This window comes from Styela clava, chromosome 7 (assembly GCF_964204865.1).
Source record: "Styela clava chromosome 7, kaStyClav1.hap1.2, whole genome shotgun sequence".
NCBI classification, from domain to species: Eukaryota; Metazoa; Chordata; class Ascidiacea; order Stolidobranchia; family Styelidae; genus Styela; species Styela clava.
This window is the reverse complement of record NC_135256.1, coordinates 2,895,685-2,914,094: the sequence shown is the minus strand read 5'-3', so window position 1 is coordinate 2,914,094 and position 18,410 is coordinate 2,895,685. Positions and strand designations below refer to the sequence as shown.

The window sequence follows — 18,410 nt, the reverse complement described above, 5'->3', positions numbered from 1 at the left end:
TGTCTAAAGTGCAAACGCTTTGAACAAACCAGTACTTTATTTAGATCTTTTGTACAAAAGCCCCGCCAAAAAAAGGTAGGCTACTCCCGAAGTATGTGAACCAAGATGGTGGACAACAGAACGTGGTATGTGTACCAGGTTAGGGTTGGGCCATAATTTCCGGTACAAATACAACCGGAGTCACTTGGCTAATCCCCGAACTTGTAATATAACTAAAATAAGAAAATCGGAAAAAAATTATGGCCTAATCCTAACCTGGTACACATACTACGTTCCGGTGTCCGCCATCTTGGTTCAGATACTTCGGGAGTACCAAAAAAAAAACTGTCACAGATAAAAAAAATAGTAGATATTCAGTTAAGGGGCAAGGACTACAGATTGCGCGGGGAATTCAAATTTTCGAATGATTCCTAACCCGAAGTGGATAATTACTAATTTTTTATTTTAAACCGTGGCGTGGGTATTATTTTTCGAATTTCGCATTTTTACATTAGTGTCGGGAGCTTTGTACAAAATATTCGTTTATTTTTCCACCATACATAAACTTTGAGGCGGAATAGAAGATTTTGAAATCATCTCAACTCAGCATATTTTGACACCTAAGATCTAATATGGAAGTGTCATACGACAAACTATGATGGTAGAAAACTAGAAGAAACCCTCGTTATATCAGACATTCGAAAGTATGGTCTTGTAATGGATTGCGGCCAAGCAGTATATGAGGAATATGGAAATATCTTATTTCTAAGAAAGAATGTAAATTTTCTCGTGATCTAATTTGTTGCGTCAAACGTTGATTGGTGGCTTCAGAATGCTAACTATTATGCATTTGAAGAAGTTTTAGCAAACTTGGTATACTATATATTGTAACTCATTATATTCATCACTCAAAATTTACGTATTGAAATCGCATCGTAAAAATTTCCATACTTCCATTGTGATGATTTGTGACTTATAATTTCCGGATCTCGTATTCACAATAGCTTATGAAAACTGCCAACCTCATTGTAATGCAATAATATTAGGCTGTAATAAAATATAAGTGAAGTTAGTATGTTTTCCTTGAAAATTAATGATTTCTTATGTAGAAAAACATGTTATAAATAAGAAGACGCCTATTTTAATCGAATATACCTCATCTAAAGGATCCTAGTAGTATATTTCCACGCAGGTTTATTTGAACTGATTGCTATTCAAGTAAAAATTACTTATTTTTTTAATATCATAAAAAGCTGTTACATAGTTTCATCGCCGTTTTATTTCTGAATGCAGTTCAGGTACATTGCTGTTCAATATGTATTCTAAAATTATTCTTTGGTTTTTCGTGTTATCTCAGTGGAATATGGACGTTAATGCAGGTGAGGGATTTTTTGTATACAGACCAGGATTGTGGTTTTAATCACTTAAAGTGTTTGGCCGTATCATTCGAGCTTCTCGGGTCGAAATTTTAAACTTGGATCGGAAGTCATAGCCGAAATGACACTAGTAGTCAAATCGGTGTGCACGGGTAATATTGTTTGTGCAAGAATATCCAATACTTCTATAATCAGTGGTTAGAAGCTGTCTAAGTATATAGAGTTGTTAGTTACTGGTTTTAGATGCATGAATTTACTAGTGGAGGAAGTCGTGACGGTAACCGACCAGCGATTGCGTGAAAGACCCTAACACGTCGAGCAATCCTCTCGCACATAATTTCCCCACGAGATGCGAACCCACGCAGGGCAAGCAGAAGCGCGATTTCGAGCCTCATTGGCACGATGCGCAGACACCGGGTCTTATGCAAAACTAGTGCTTTCCAACTAACTTATGGGTCGCCTGCAAATTTTGGCGCTCCAGAAGTATGTGTACCAACTAATACTAGGTAACTAATTTTGTTCGCCTGCTTTACAAGTTGTCTAAAAGAATGGAAGCATGTGGGCAGGGAGTATATTCACGTGGATAACACTGACAGTCCCCGAACTCGTAATAGAACTAAGATAAGGAAAACCAGAATAAAATTATGGCCTAACCCTAACCGGGTACAAATACTACGAGAGTACTTGAATTTTAACTGGTCGCTTGTTTTTTGATGAAAACCTAATTGGGGGCTCCCGAAGTATGCGAACCAAGATGGCGGACATCGGAATGTAATATGTATACTAGGTTAGGGTTAGGCCTTAATTTTAGGTATAAATACTACGGGAGGCTCTTGGCTAGTCTTCGAACTGATAATAGGACTAAAATAAGGAAAATTATGACCTAACCTGTTACCCATGTTACGTTCCGATGTCCGCCATCTTGGTTCGCATACTTCGGGAGCACCCTTAATTGTTTAATATATATTTGGTGTTGCTCAGTTGTAATTGTACATGTGGGAGGTATCAATTCGTAAAAACTTGGCAGCATTCATTTTGCTAAGCAAAGTCTACTGTTCGCTGTTCGAAAATTCGCTGCCGGCCAACAAGCTGTGCATTCTCGCTTTGGGGTAGATTCTGGGGGAATAAATGTTATGTAAAAACTATTGGTTTATATTAGTTCTTCAATTTTGCGTCCATAAAAGTACTACTTGCCGTTCAGTATTTGAGTATGTCCTTGGGTCACGAGATTCAGAAATTCAAAGAATTCATTTGAAAAAAAAATTGGGTCACTCAAAAAAAGGTACCACTGCGTTGGACGACTTCAACAAATAGGTAACGTTCGCCGCAGCTGAAAACTAATGTTACATTTTTAAAAAGTTGTGTATTTGATTTATGTATGGCGCGTCATGTGTAGCTTACCTAGTGACATAAATTTATTTTTTGATCCGAAGGAACCTATTCTTAGCGAGTTCAACACAAAAGAGAACCCGTTCTAAGAATATTTAATTCCACCAAAAACGGTTACGAGAAATTTTTTTGCGTAAATCACATATTTTATGCATCCCGCTTTTGAAGCCTACTCAAAATTCTTGCTAAAATATCACTATATATTTCAGGATGTATCGTAAAATTTATTCACGTACTACACTGCATGTACTACACTATCAGTGCACAAGTATTTCGCCAAAAGTACTTATTTCATTCCCTACGCCGTGAATTCATAGCATAAATTATGATCTCATAATGAAGAAAACTACGTCATAATGACCTTTGAATTTGCTGTCCGATTTTTCGTGATTTAGCATAGCATAAGGCTATATGTAAGAGTAATCAATTTTTAAAGAAATGTGCAGCGTAGCGTTCTCGTGTAATGCGAACGGGGTTATACCAAAGCAAATGCGACTATCATTATATTTGATATGCTGATTTTACTTCACAGTCGAAATTCACATAAATATTCTCTGGAAGGAGGCTCAACATCGTGGCAATATGAGAAAACACTTATATTCGCGGTGAGTCGAATTTTACTAAGGAGAATTAGAGTAAAATAGCGGTCGTGAAGAATGGGGAAAATTATTAACTATAGTTAAACTCAATTGAAATGTAAATATAACGCAAGGATGCTGTAGCATAAGTGAAGATTACTATGCTTAACACAAATTCGAGTTATTGTGCAGCAAGACTCTTAAATCACTTGGGTTTATTTACCGTATGTACAAAATTTCTCTCTTGTCTAATAATCCTAACCAAGTGTTTATTTACAGTATGTACAAAATTTCTCTCTTGTCTAATAATCCCAACCTGAATTTTTATTGAACCCTCGTCGCCGCTCTAGCACATTTTGTATTTTTATGAAATTCTAACCAAACTCGACAAAAAAGAACGAAACTGTTCCCGCCCACCCCATTTCTCTTACCCGAGTGAAAAAAGGGTGCTGATGATTTCTTTTGGATATGTTAGTGACAAGCTAAGAATCCTATTTTTCTTTTTCTACAGGCTACAAGCGAAGACGGTAAGTTGGGATTTAACCAACATATTTTCACAACAACTGCACATTTATAATTTGTCAATCTGTCACACAAACAGATTTTTTGTACAAAGCCACTAATGCAAAAATATGAGATTTGAGAAATAACACCCAAGCCACGTTTTAAAAAAAAATTAGTAATTATGCAGTTCGGGTTAGGAATGATTTGAATTTCCAGCGCAATATGCGTTCCTAACCCTGATCCTAACTGGATATATAATTACTAATTATTTTTTGGCTAAGGATTTTACGAAAGATCCACATATACCTGTGGAATGTGTGTTTGAAGTTTTAGCGAGGACATAAGCGGGGTCGTAATTAAAGAACTGGGCCGTGATATAGTGGTAAATTTACAATCGACTGAAAAAATTCTTCGGGTTAAATAAAATTCTGGTTCCAACTCCCGGTTGCGAGTTATAAAAATTGACTCCTACTCCAACACCAAACTACGAAAAAGGTCTAATTTTTATACTAGAGCTGTGGTCGGCAAACTGAGAGGCCAAATGCGGCCCGCAACCAAATTTTTGTGGCCCTCAAACTGCTCTACTTATAATTGATAAAAACAAAGTTGCCCACAAATTTATTATTTTATCTTCAACCACCAGCGGTTACGTGAACCACGCTACAGCGGCAAGAAGTCCAGCGATCTTCTCGCGCGCAATTATCCCCGCATGGAATTCGAACCTACGATCAAACTAACGCAGGTTAAAGAGGTGCGCAAACTAACGCAGAGGTGTGGTGGCAAGGGTATTACTAACTCCTTGCACGATGCGCTACATCTGATATTTATCTGATGTTGGATTACTGTAAGCAAGATGGTGGCGCAATAACCTAACTTTTGAAGTGATGAAATTCAAAATTTTAAACACAGGTTCTATGTTGTATTGTACTAACGACATGTACCTTCATTTTAGTATAGGATTTACATATTTATGGACGTCACTACGTAAGCTACTCTAACACCACACGCTTTACTTAAATCCTGACTTACTTTAAATCAAATTGAAGAATTAATTGCGAGCCAATATTAGATTAATATATGATTCCTGTTACATCGTTCTCAGAATTAAGAGAACAGCTGACTGAAATGCTTGAGGAAGCCTTAGTGACTAATCCTGGTTATGGCGTCACTATATCAACAACAATTTATGACGATCACAAAACAGAAGTTGCTAAGTATGACGTAACAACAATGAAACATGAAATGATGTCATCCACTACCGAAGCCACCGAGTTGCCAACAAAAGACCAAACTGCAGGTACGAAATTGTGGCTCCTAATCTAAAATTTACGTTTTTGTTATATTACTGTTTGTCATAATATTGACAGTTGACATGGTCCTAATAAGTCTAAAACCGCTATGTTCAAACAATTCATGCTCGACAAAGTGAAAACATCAACATCAAGGTCTTCTTAATATAATATTACTATGAACTCAACAAATTTGCTCATTTTACACAACTTTACATTGAACGACTGTAATAATCTTTCAGGTTGCGACTTAGTGATCGGCGGCACATGCTAAGTGTCACCGAATAAATTTGATTTTGGACAAGCAAAGGCATTTTGTATAAATCGCAATGCGACTATCGCTATCATCTATGACAGAGATGCCTATGTTAACATTACTGAATACTACCGAGCGAATATGACAATCTGGGGAGCAAATTTACGAGTATTGAATTTTTGGATCGGAACAGAAATAGACCCACAGGTATGTAACGCTTACATTTTCCAAATTTTTTCATTCACGGCTAAGTTTCTATTTCAGTTTTACGATGTGACGCACCAACGTGCCCCTTCAACACGCTAATGGCAATACTATGCATTCTCAACTTTTAATCTACATCCCAGACCAGTGTTTCTCAAACTCCCATTACCTGTAGTTCCATTTCGACGACTCACAAACACCTATACCCTCCTAACATTGCCCTAAACAGCGGTATCTTAGTTACATGTATATTTTACGCTTATACACGCTTTTCGATGAGAACATGGTCCTATACAAGTGGTCATCGATATCTAGCATTATGTAAGGAGCTACTTTTATTTGCAAAACCCGTATTACACCCTGAGTTAGATGGGCATAGGATTTGAACCCAAATTGTATAATCTGTGATGCTGACGCAGTAAGTCTAAGTTCTCATCGGCTAGGTAATGGTTCGCGGACCGTAACAACAATTTAATAGGGCACGTCGAACTGAAATAGTTTAACATTTTATACAATTATATACCACCGGTATTTTCATTCTACGCACCGGTAAGGGTATCGGCTCCTTGCGGGCGCTTTCCTCCCCTTTGACCCCCGGTTAATCAACTTTGGGAACCACAGTTCTATACGACTTAGGGCACTGGTATTTTAGTTACATGTATTACCCAATAAATGTTTTATTTCCACTCAGGATGGCAGCGTAACTCCAAATGGAGGATTTGTCGATTGACCACCAAACGGCGCACCAAGAGTACCAAGCCCTGATAAAGTCAACATATTTTTGTTCGTTTCTCGCTACATGAATAACAACTGGAGATATATGGAAGTGACACCTGGATTTGTATCTCTTCTCGGAGTTATGTGTGCTCGTAATGCTACTAATTAAAATGGTTCTAGGAAAATTCGCCGCATAGACAAAATCGCCGCAAGAGCATTTCGCTGTAAAAAAGTATTTGTGATAAAAACAGTTTTAGAAGTACCTAGAAGAATTCGTTATTTAAAAGCATACCCTAACACTATAAATCGAAACTGTTTATATCACAAATACTTCTTTTGCAGCAAAATGCTCTTGCGGCTTTTTTTCATGCTATCACAAATAATTGATTTACAGCAAAATGCTCTTGCGGTGATTTTTTATGCGCGAAATTTTTGTGGCGAGATTTCCTACGGCGAAATTTCCGAACACGAATTAATTACCCTATGATGTTTTCAGAATCAAAATCTAAAAGATTTAAATTATATTCCAATGTATGTTACTTTTTTATTGTGATGAGTCGTCCAAGCACATAAGTTCCTCAAAACATAGAATTCATCACTCTAAAAGTTTGCTGAGCGTTCACACACAACAAGAAACATGTTTCATAAATAACTCACAAAAAAAAGGGTCATATGTCAAAATACAATACGGCGTCGATTCGAAATTTCCGTTTCAACCGATATAATATACTGTTCTATTCAAATATTCGATTTGAAATGCCCAGCCCTACTAATTAATCATTTGACGACATGAACTTATGAACGAAGTATGGCCTCTCGTAGTTTATGTTATGGATATTTTGCCGAACTTTTTTGTCAAAATGTTTTTAGGGATTCCCCACTTACTTATGGACCAATTCATCAGGCTTCGGATCTAAATTAACACATTTTATAAATACGACTTTTTTTGTTGAAATATTTGGGGGATTGAAATAGGGACTGCTTCCGACTTCCATACCTGATAAATTAAAGCAAATATACTGTTCGATCACAAATATAACTCTGATTTTGACTTTTATAAAGCTTTAGCAATGATGGCCGTTGCATGCTTGATGACAAATATTGAGTGGAATTCATATTTTTACCGATCACAAACCGTAAAAGTTTACATGTTTTGGGGGACTCCCAAAGCGTATGTACCAGGTTAGGGTTAGGCCATAATTTTATTTCAATTATTCTCATTTTGATTTTGTTACGTGTTCGGGGACTACCTGTGTCAGCCATGTGAAAACACCCCCTGCCATGGGTTTCAATCCCTTTATACAACTTGATGTAAAGTAGGCGAACAAAATTAGTTATTTCCATATTGGTACACACAGATCTGGAGCGCAATAAATCTCACCTTTGGACGAAGTATGGCTTCACGTAGCTAATTTATAGCTATTTTAACTTTTTTGTCAAAATATTTTGGGAGAATTTCCCACTTATGGATTAATTTATCAAGCTTCGAACACGCTATATCTCACTTATAGACGAAGTATGCCTTCTCGTAGCTCATTTCAGAGATATTTTACCGTTTTTTTTGTCAGAATATTGTGGGGGATTTCTCACTCCCATTCGACCCCTGGAACGTCGAAAATGACCGGTTCCGACTTCAATATCCGAAAATACAAGCAAGTACCCATTTCAGGGAACTTTTAGATCACGAATATAAATTCTATTTTTACTTTTATTTCGGTTTAGCAATGTTGCATGCTCCATGGCAAATACTCCAAGGTAAATCTACTTGTCAGAACACTTGACCTACATTTTTCAAATAGGCGGCTTCAACAATTTCGCTGCTTACTCATTAATAAAAGGCAAAAGCGGTTTAAGTCATAAACTCGAGAAGTAAATGAATACAGACAGCAAAGTACTTAGCTTAGTACAGGGGTGTGCGACCTGTGGCCCGCGAGAAAAAATTGTGTGCCCCGCGAAGAAGTTTCAATTTGGAATGAAATTCGGCCCGCTATACCAGTTTTTAATTTAGTTTAATCTGGCACATACGAGTATTTTTAATCTCTCTGCATTGCAAAGCCTATACTTGTATCTGTCTGCTCAATTTTACTATGGAAATTTGTATCGCTCTAGTACTTTCATACAATGTGCATGTTTACGATGATGAATATTGTCTCTATGACAACGTACTGGCTATCCATTTATCGCTGAATGTGGCGGGTCTTGTTCTAATGGGAATTTTACTCGCGTATCTGAAATACTATTCTCCTAGCATAAGTTATGACTTGTTTAAACCTGATAAAAGTGAAAACACGAATAATGAGGTTTTGAAGATGGATAAATATGTTCAGTTACCCTCGGTCGAGCAAGCAAGTTCATCAGTCTAATTATGTTTTAGGGTCTGGTATAGTACAGTACCAGAGGTACTTCAACAATTTTTGCATATGTCATTCCTAACCCTCACCTGACTACGTCATCGAAAAATAACGTCACTACGGTGTCACAGTGACGTACTTAGTCACGCCAAAAGTTACAGGCGATCGTAGCTATACTATGGCAAGCTCTGTAATGTGTTTGTGACGTGATTACTGGATGACGTAGTCAGATGGAGGTTAGGTATAACACTATTGGTTATGCTACGTCCATTGGAAGTACTTGTGGTACTATACTAGTCCCAGTATTTAATCCTTATTGGAGAGAAACTGTTTCGTTTATATTTTTTATTCTAGTTTACTTAGGTACAATTCAATCTCACCCTATTTCAAAAATACAATAAAGCGAAAAATGACAGAATTGGCAGCTGTCATATACTAAAAAATTGTTCTAACAGGTTACGCTCCAATGATTTCTTGTTTGGATGATTTGGAATAGCATTAAAGCAGTTTTTTTATTAAATTATGAATAGTAATACATTATATCTTACTCCTTGTTAAGTTATTGTTCCCCATTCGTGATATAACCTTATACCTTTCATAATTCAACTCTGCCAATATTTTTTGAAATGTTAAAACAAACTAATCATGGTAACCATGATATTATGCAATCGCTGGTATTTTTCCCTTTTTGTCGTGCAATGCTTAAAGCAATCATTAATATTACTCTATAATAAACTTTTATTTATATATATTCACCTGATCAACGCACAATAATTTCGAAATTATGCTGTTAGCACCCCACCACACATTTTTGATCTCCCAAATTATACCAGAATAAACCTCGAATTTGGATACTTAGAGAATAATTTTGTGTTTGACTTATGTAGAAGCCATGAGGCATCATTTCCGTTAGGTTGATTGTTTGCTTCATCACTGAGTCTTATGATTGAGGGAAATTGCGATTTGCTATGATTTTCTATTTATCTGTGTTCAAATAAAAAGTTTCAAAAAATATGTATGTATGTTTGTTTGCCTCAAAAATTTAACATCTGTATTTGTTATGATAGTAAAAGCTCTTACTGACATTTAGCTTATGTCACCAACTGCCAAAGCTGAGCAGTGTTCCCAAACACTAAAGGTAACTCATGTTCACAACGGGCAAAGCTGGCTAGTGTAGTGGAAGAATTTAAAAATGCTCAAATGTCCGAAATCCGTGCCCATAAGTTTCAGTTCCTTCACACAACTTTATGTAAAGCAGGCAAGCATAAGCACGGCCTAACTGAATTATGAAGTGCTAATCGCAAAAGTATATCGGATAACAAGTTGACTTCAAAAGCAAATTTAGAAGCTGAAGGTTCATAAAACGTAATAAATATATATATGTACTCGTGAAATTTATTGCGTATAAAGATAGCTTCATATAGTAATAGCATTATTAGGGTAAAAATTGTTTAATCGACTAGAGGATTTTATTTTCCTGGGATTTAACTAAAAATGTAATAACTATGTTTCATTTGATCCTATATTACTGCTTTATTTATGTATTCAATTCTTAATAGTGAAACACAGTTCCTTTCTGCATGGTGGGCATATTTGAATGATATAGACGAGTTGCAAAAAGCTTAGGTGCCAATGGTAATGAACATATATAATGCAATTGTAAAATCGATGAGTCGCGTGTACTGTTTTACCCCCAATGACCGCAACCTCTTATATATTTATATGACTTTGTATTTTTTCGTACGATCAGATCTAATCTAAGTTTAAAATGTGTCTATCGAGCGATTTCTGGAAAAAAGTGGATATATTGGCAACATTTATCCTTGCACTAGCAGATCTCATAACCGACATTCTTGTATTGACTATTTACTGGAAATCAGAGAGTGTGACTATTGCAGCTTTGGCAACCGTGTCAATTGTCTTAGGTGGTCTCATGTTCATCTTACTGGCTGTCTGTATCATCTGGGACATAACGTGCAATGACGAATTTGACACTGATGAAAGTGACTTCTATATATCAGCGTTCAGGAACATTGAAATTGCTGTCGAATCAATTCCGCAGCTTTGGATTAATCTTTCTTTTCTATTGTGGAGAAAATATTCATGTTGAGTTATATGTTTCAGCTACTATCTCTTCCATATCCTCGGTCTACGTTATTTTTAAGTTTGAAAGATTTTCTGAAGAAGCTGATGACGATGATCCGATTAACAAAAGTTTGTCTTATTTTATTTTGGTTTCCATAATTAAAACTGCAGCACTGGCGGCTCGAATTCTCATTCTCGTTTATTTTGCTTTTTATCTGGGATGGTAGACGGCTTTGTTTATGGGAATTCACTATGTATTAATTGGTATCTATATTATTCGCCATCACATGAAAGAGGATGGCCATTGGATGGATAAAGTTCTATCATTCCCAATAAAAATCTTTTTTCTTCTGTTTAGTTGGACAACTCCCGTTGATAATATTGACGATCCGGTAAAGTTTGATGCCTCATTCGCCGTCTTTTATACTGGGGAAAATTTAATCGCTCAAGTCATTTCATATAATGTGCATGTCTACGACCAAGATCATTGTCTCTATGGCAACGTACTGGCAGTTCATATGTCTCTGAATATTTTGTGTTTTGTTTTACCGAGAATTTTATTCTCGTACATGAGATATTATTCGCCTCAGTCTACCGAAGACGAGAGCAATATGATTTATGAAAACATGAGAAATGAAGGGTCGGAAAAACCCAAAAATCTTCAGTTACTGGTACCATCAGCCTTGTAACATTCGAAATATAAAAACAATGCTCCACTATTAACAATTGACTTATGTATTTTTTTTATTGTTCTTCTTTTAATAACAGTTTGTAATACTTCACAGGGTGTCACAGCTAGATAACCTCTTGAGTTGTTTTGTGACTCCATAAATAATACTTAAATAATACATAAATAATACTTACTTACTTGACCAAGCAAGAAATATATAAATATATACTTAAATAATACATAATACTTAAATAATAAATAATACTTAAATAATACTTAAATAATACATAAATATTACTTACTTACTTGACCAAGCAATGGAAACTACAGGGTTTTAAAAAGTAACGCAAAATTAACAGAGGTCAAGATGAAATGCCACTTAAAACATTTAACGACTGACACCTTTTAACAGTATTGAATTACGGTGAAATGTCATTTAAACATTTCACGACTGACGCTTTTGATAGTTACTTTTTTAACGTTGCCATGACGAAAAATTTTACTATCATTTTGCGTAACTTTTTTAACACCCTTATATAAAGCAGGGGTCCTCACACTGGGAGAAGGCGATTCTTTTTGTCCCGCGAGGGAAGGCTATCACTGTCGGCGATAGAAGTTTCTTTTCAGTTGATTATTATTCTGAACGCTGTTCTTCCTTGTGTTCCGACCGGCTAATTTTTATCGATAATTGCTTTTCTGTTTTGACGCGAATTTCGCGGGCTTTACTGCACCTGACGTGTCGCGCGTGGCTCTTGCATCTCGACTTTACGCGTCGTAGGACGTTCTTGTTTAATCTTGTTATGGTGTCGGTGGTGTGGTTTCGCATTATCCGCTTTACTGACTTAGCGTGTGGGTGGCATTTGGTCTCGTTAGGTAGAACTGTGGTGAGGGTATCGTAACCGGGGCCCCATATGACCATCGTCGTCATTTATTGCTTTAATTGTTCATGTATTTTTATATTTCATTCTGCTTTCATTTTCATAACTGCTTTCTAAATTTAGTTTCTATTATAGTCTAATAACGTGATCGTTCACGTTACCTGTCAGTTTCTTGTCGATTGGAGCGTTATCATATGTAAGTTTATTTTCTATTAACTTTCTGGTTATGCATTTTCGTTCCGCCCTCATCTTGTGATTGTTTATTGATTATTTCACTTTATTTACAGTCAACCGTTTTACAATAAACGCGTATGACATGGAACATCTGTGTGCCTAAATCTGACAAAGTTGAATATGACGCATTTGTTGAAGAAGTCGCCAAATACTGAAGAATCTGAAGCAACAGTGGCTTCATCGTCGACGAGTATGGAAGAAAGTAAATCCGTAACCGATAATATAATTGAGAGCTTGCCATCCTTAACCACACCCAGACAAAAGCGTGTCAACATAGAGACCGAGCTTAAATCATTGTTGACCAATAGTCGGAATTTGATAAACGAAAAGGCTCGAAGATCGCAACTTGCATGCCCTAAAGCAGAGTTATATTTTAAACTGGCCGCTTATAATCAAATTATATCGAACATATTACCTCAAATTCGCAATGCAGAGTCAAAAGCTGCTTTCGAAGAATGCGTTCGGAGCGTGATATCTGAAGTTGAAGGTATGATCGATGAAATTGATAGTTACATCGACCGCGAACCTGAAGCATCGTGCGTGGCACCTGACGAAAAGAACTCGTTTCAAGCGGAAGTCTGAAAGATAACAATCAGCCAGCTCTGGCCCAACAGCCGAAAGGTGAAATGGGGGCGGCGATTGACCAACTTCGAGAGTCTAGCTTGGCGGGGAACGTAACCCACGAACCACAAAGACGAGAACACGATGATCGTCGAGAGACACCATCTCTCCCAAAGAGTAGCTTTATGAACACCAGGTTCAATGACTTTGACGAACGCGATATGTTAGAATCAACTCGAAGAAAAAGTGCCCGCTTTGAACCAGAGACTTTCACTACGACAGATACACGTCGTGAATATACGATTTCTTACACTTCAAGAAATTATCAAAATCCTTCACCAGCAAACCAGATGCCATTGCCAGACCAGTCGGTAGAGATAGACGATATTCTCCAACCAAATCAAGAAGAATCTAGAACGGTAAAAGATAAATTTTCTCTAGCTGAGCAAACGTGTTTATCTTTGAGTTTAAATTCTAAAATGTGGGCTGAACATCATTTGCCGCCGGTCCAAATAAGTCCGTTTGATGGTAGTGCTATAAATTAGCCTAATTTCATTGAATTGTTTTATGAAAATGTGCATTCACGATTGGACGACGATGGTCAACGCATGGTGAGATTGTCCTCATATTTGTCGGGTTCGGCGAAGCGTCGCGTTGAGGGATTAGGTACCGCCGGCAGTCATTACATACTGGTTTTGAAAGAATTGAAACGCCGCTACGGACAGTCTGTAGTGTCGAGAATGTAAGGAGAGTTTCAAACAGGATTCCTCAAGAACTGAATTCAAGTTGGAATAAATTTGTTGTGGGTTTTATTCACGAGAACTCTAATCCGACATTAATAGACTTTGAGCAATGGTTGTGGGAAAGAACTGAGGAAATTGCCAATCCTTTTTCTCCTGATGTTACTTGCAATGTCACCAATAGAGTTGACAATGAGAGGCCCAAAACCGGTCGTCGCCAGTTAATTACGTCACCATTTTCAACGTTAACAAATTCGGAATCCGTTAATGCCTCATGCAGTGACGCACTACGTTGTCAATTCTGCAATGCTGGCCATTCTTTAAGAAGTTGTGATGTGTTTTACGGTGCAACCGATGACGTAAAAGGTAATTTTGTTGTAGAGTACAGACTTTGCTTTAAATGTCTTGAACCGGGCCATCGTGCATTTATGTGTAGATGTGATGTCAAGTGTAGTATATGCAGTGGGAAACATCATAAATGTATTCATGGAATTCGCATGTTTGAAAGCGTCCCAAGACCAACAAACCGACAGGGTGTAAACAATGCGATGTCGGTAACCACTAGGGTTCAATTTCAGTTGCTACCTGTATTGGTTAGAGCTAATGGACGCTCCGAATATACCGTTGCTTTGCTCGATTCGGCAAGTCAGGTTTCTCTCATTCATCCTAAACTTAAAACTAAATTGGATTTGCGTGGATGTCGTAAAAAGCTTATGTTAACCACCCTGGCGGGAACTGGGATTTCATATGATTCAGAAGCGGTTGGATGTTTTGTACGTGACAAATTAAATCCCGATGGCAAAGAACTAGCTCTAAAATCAGTTTTCGTATGTGACAATAGAATTCCCCACCCTGAAAGACGTCAAACGGATTTTGAAACTTTCCATCATTTACGCGGAATACCACTCCCAGATATTAAAGAAAACGAAGTTATGTTGCTCATAGGTGCGGACCATCCGTTTGCCCACTTTCAACTAGAAAGACGTGTAGGGGGGGATAACGAGCCTATTGCTATTAGAACGCCACTCGGGTGGACTTTGCTAGGTGCAAACAAACGCGCTGGTGAAGTCGACCTAATTCAGGCCAACTGTCATTTATTACACGACGATTACAATATCTTGCAAGAACAAGTTATGCAGTTTTGGAGTACGGACGCGATAGGAATGGTTTACAACATGAAGCGAGCCGAATCAGTGGAAGATCGCGTGGCTGCGGATATGATTAGAGCTAAAACGTCCATTGTTGATGGGCATTATCAAGTTGGCTTTTTGTGGCGTCACGATGCTTCCATTATGCCGGAGAACAGTCTTATTGCCCGCACTAGATTTAAAAATCTGAAATATCGACTTTTGAAAAATAACTGCCTGAGAGACATGTACTGCACGTCTATGAGGAAAAATATCGAACGTGGCTGGGTGCGAAAACTGACCGATAAAGAACGGGATACTTTGGGTCCTCGAACTTGGTACCTGCCCCATCATAGAGTTCAGAATCCGAATAAACCCGGCAAGATAAGAATAGTTTTTGACGCCGCTGCAACATATTGTGGAATTAGTTTAAATAATCAGATATATTCGGGACCAGATCTTATTAATAATTTAATTGGTGTTTTACTGCGATTCAGAGAAAGACCCGTTGCATTGAACGCTGATATTGAAGCCATGTATCATATGGTGCGTCTACCGCAGTCAGACACCGATTCAGTTAGATTTCTCTGGCAAGAAGATCTAAGATCAACATCCCCACCTGATGTATATCAGTTTTTAGTAAGGATTTTCGGTGCGGTCGACTCGCCATATGTTGCAAATTACTGCCTTAAACAAACCGCGCTTGATAATACCAGCCAATTCTCAACGGAAGCAGTAGAAACTGTTCTCAGGGATTTTTACGTAGATGATCTGCTTTCATCAAAATGGAATGATGACTCCGATTTCTCCGTCGCACAAGAAGTTTCTAATATGTTAGCAAGTAGGGGTTTTCGATTGACAAAATGGCTTTCAAATTCCAAAACATTATTGTCGAAATTTAACACAGAGGATCGTCTTAATCCTGATGTTGATCTAGATTTTGATTGTTTGCCCGTTTCTAAGGCGTTGGGACTTCACTGGAACACTAATGACGATGATTTCTTCTTTATTTACAATTCGTTGGCAAAACCTGTTACAAAAAGAGAGGCGCTAAGCGCGACGGCATCGGTTTTTGATCCTCTCGGAATTTTAGCCCTTATTATTTTAACTGCAAAACTACTTATACGGGAGTGCTGGAGAGATGACTTGAAATGGGACGAAAATTTTGATGACCGTAGGAAGAATACTTGGGGCGACTGGACCGAATCGTTAAAACAATTGACTAATTTTCGTGTGCCTAGACAATATTTAGGAGTCTCGAAAACCGACGCCACTTATGAGCTCCACTTGTTTTGCGACGCGTCTGAACAAGCTTATGGTACCGTGGCTTACTTGCGTGCCAAGAAAGGCCAGTGTGTGAATTGTAGTTTTTTGATGGCCAAATCAAGAGTCTCCCCGATGAAACATATGTCCGTTCCCAGACTAGAGCTGCAAAGTGTCTTATTATCCGCGCGTCTGCTGAAATTTCTGCGCAAGTCTTTAACCCTGCCCATCACATGCGAAATGTTGTGGTCAGATTCTACGTGTGTTCTGAGATATCTCAGAAACACTAAAATAAGATTCAAAACATTTGTTGCAAATAGACTGCGTGAAATTCTTGACTGCACTGAACCTGCGCAGTGGCGTTATGTCAATACCCAAAATAATCCAGCGAATTGTTGTACGAGAGTCATGCCCATGAACAAATTCATCGAAAGCGATAACGTGTGGATAAACGGACCAAAGTTTTTATTGTTGCCTGAATCATCGTGGCCCCAACAGCCGGTATTAGGAGCAATTACCAATCGTGATTGCGAAGTTCGCGGAAAGGTCTGTTTTACAGTTACGTGGCCGGAAATCCATAAATACGAATTTTTGAATGACAAAATCCGCATCGACAACTTAATCAGGGTGGAAATGTTTTCCACATGGTACTCGTTATGCAAGCGGACAGCTATGGTAATTGCAGTCGCGGATGTGTTTCGAAGAAAGACCAAAATCTTAGAGCTTCGTCCGAAACTTTTAGAACTGAGTGGCATGATGTGGATAATAGCGGCCCAGCGAGAGCATTTTATAGAAGAAATAAATGCTTTGAAATCGAATAAATTACTCTCGTGCAGGTCACCGTTATTGTCGTTGACACCTTTTTTCGATGGAGTCTTCTTGCGTGCAAATGGTCGTTTACAAGAGTCACCTGAGCCGCTTGAAACGAGGCATCCAATAATATTGCCATACAGTAGCACTAAGTGTAAAGATAATTGTTCTTGTCGTGTGTCTTGGCTTCTGATGTGTGCAGCTCATTGTCGATTAGCGCATTCTGGCCCAGATGCAATGTTAGCGTCGATCCGACAAATATTCTGGCCATTGAAGGGTCGCAAACTTGCCAGTCGCGCAGTAAAGAATTGTTGGCCGTGTCGGAAACGCTCAGCTCGCCCTCAACCGCCCCTTATGGCAAACTTGCCCGAGGTTCGTCTGACGGAGGCGAGGCCATTTTTGAACAGTGGGATAGATTACTTTGGTCCACTGTACGTGAAACGAGGACGGTCCACTGAAAGGAGATGGGGATGTATTTTTACTTGTTTATCGTGTAGAGCAGTGCATTTGGAATTGGCCTGGTCAATGGAAACTGATTCTTTCATATGCGCTCTTAGAAGGTTTACAGCAATCCGAGGCCCCGTGAAAGGAATATGGAGTGACAACGGGTCCAATTTCGTTGGCGCTTTAAGAGAATTACGGCAATTAATTTCTGATCTGGATCAAACTCGCATTACCAACGAATGTTTGAAGAAAGGCATTGATTGGAATTTTTCGCCACCTTATGCCCCTCATTTCGGGGGCATCTGGGAGCGGCTCGTCAAGAGTGCAAAGCGTACTTTGAAGGCAGTCCTTGGTAACCTATGTGTAACGGACGAAGTATTAACGACTGCGTTCGCTGAAATTTCCGATATTATGAACAGCCGTCCTTTAACTCATATTGGGGACAACGTACGTGATCCAGCACCCCTCACGCCCAATTGTCTTATACGTGGGCATACTGACGCAAATACACCTTTGGATACGGATTGTACATCAACAGCGCATCGGAGAAGATGGAGACAAACCGAAGCAATCTCGAATCAGTTCTGGAAGCGATGGCGGCGAGAGTATCTACCAATGCTGATGAGTGATGACTCGAACAAAGTGGCTGAAAGATCATAGGAATTTATCGATAGATGATATCATAATTGTTGTAGATGACGGCGCGCCAAGAGGAAGTTGGCTACTAGGAAGAGTTATCAAAGTTTTCCCTGGAAAAGATAACCGGGTGCGTGTCGCAACCGTTAAAACAACAAATGGGGAAATAACCAGACCTGTGACAAAACTATGCCTCCTGGAAAATGAATAACCCCTTGAAGGGTTATTGGGGGCGGCTGTGTCGGCGATAGAAGTTTCTTTTCAGTTGAATATTATTTTGAACGCTGTTCTTCCTTGTGTTCCGACCGGCTAATTTTTA

General features: G+C 38.4%; 2 protein-coding genes across 3 annotated transcripts; both read left to right on the top strand.

The window, feature by feature from the left end:
- The first annotated feature begins 391 nt into the window (after positions 1–391).
- Positions 392–6,476, top strand: LOC120327782 (uncharacterized). Of its 2 annotated transcripts, none has more exons than XM_078114730.1 (5): positions 392–683; positions 1,273–1,358; positions 4,929–5,123; positions 5,358–5,578; positions 6,267–6,476. In XM_078114730.1, exons 2-4 carry the CDS (start codon positions 1,295–1,297, stop codon positions 5,387–5,389), a joined length of 291 nt encoding a protein of 96 aa, XP_077970856.1. In that variant the 5' UTR covers positions 392–683; positions 1,273–1,294; the 3' UTR covers positions 5,390–5,578; positions 6,267–6,476. The 2 variants fall into 2 exon arrangements, with proteins under 2 accessions (XP_077970856.1, XP_039250076.2); XM_039394142.2 differs by lacking the exons at positions 392–683; positions 1,273–1,358 and adding exons at positions 3,161–3,349; positions 3,834–3,849.
- Positions 6,477–13,136: 6,660 nt separating this feature from the next.
- On the top strand, positions 13,137–18,115 carry LOC120330460 (uncharacterized). Its single transcript, XM_078114358.1, has 2 exons — positions 13,137–13,599; positions 13,914–18,115. Exons 1-2 carry the CDS (start codon positions 13,137–13,139, stop codon positions 18,113–18,115), a joined length of 4,665 nt encoding a protein of 1,554 aa, XP_077970484.1.
- Positions 18,116–18,410: the final 295 nt, after the last annotated feature.

Excerpts from the sequence above, each read along its gene's own strand:
- LOC120327782 (XM_039394142.2), top strand. The coding sequence starts at position 3,257 with ATGCTGATTTTACTTCACAGTCGAAATTCACATAAATATTCTCTGGAA. Across the intron at positions 5,124-5,357 it reads AACAAAAGACCAAACTGCAG|GTTGCGACTTAGTGATCGGC; the intron begins GTACGAAATTGT and ends ATAATCTTTCAG.
- LOC120330460 (XM_078114358.1), top strand. The coding sequence starts at position 13,137 with ATGGGGGCGGCGATTGACCAACTTCGAGAGTCTAGCTTGGCGGGGAAC. Across the intron at positions 13,600-13,913 it reads CCAAATAAGTCCGTTTGATG|ACTTTGAGCAATGGTTGTGG; the intron begins GTAGTGCTATAA and ends CGACATTAATAG.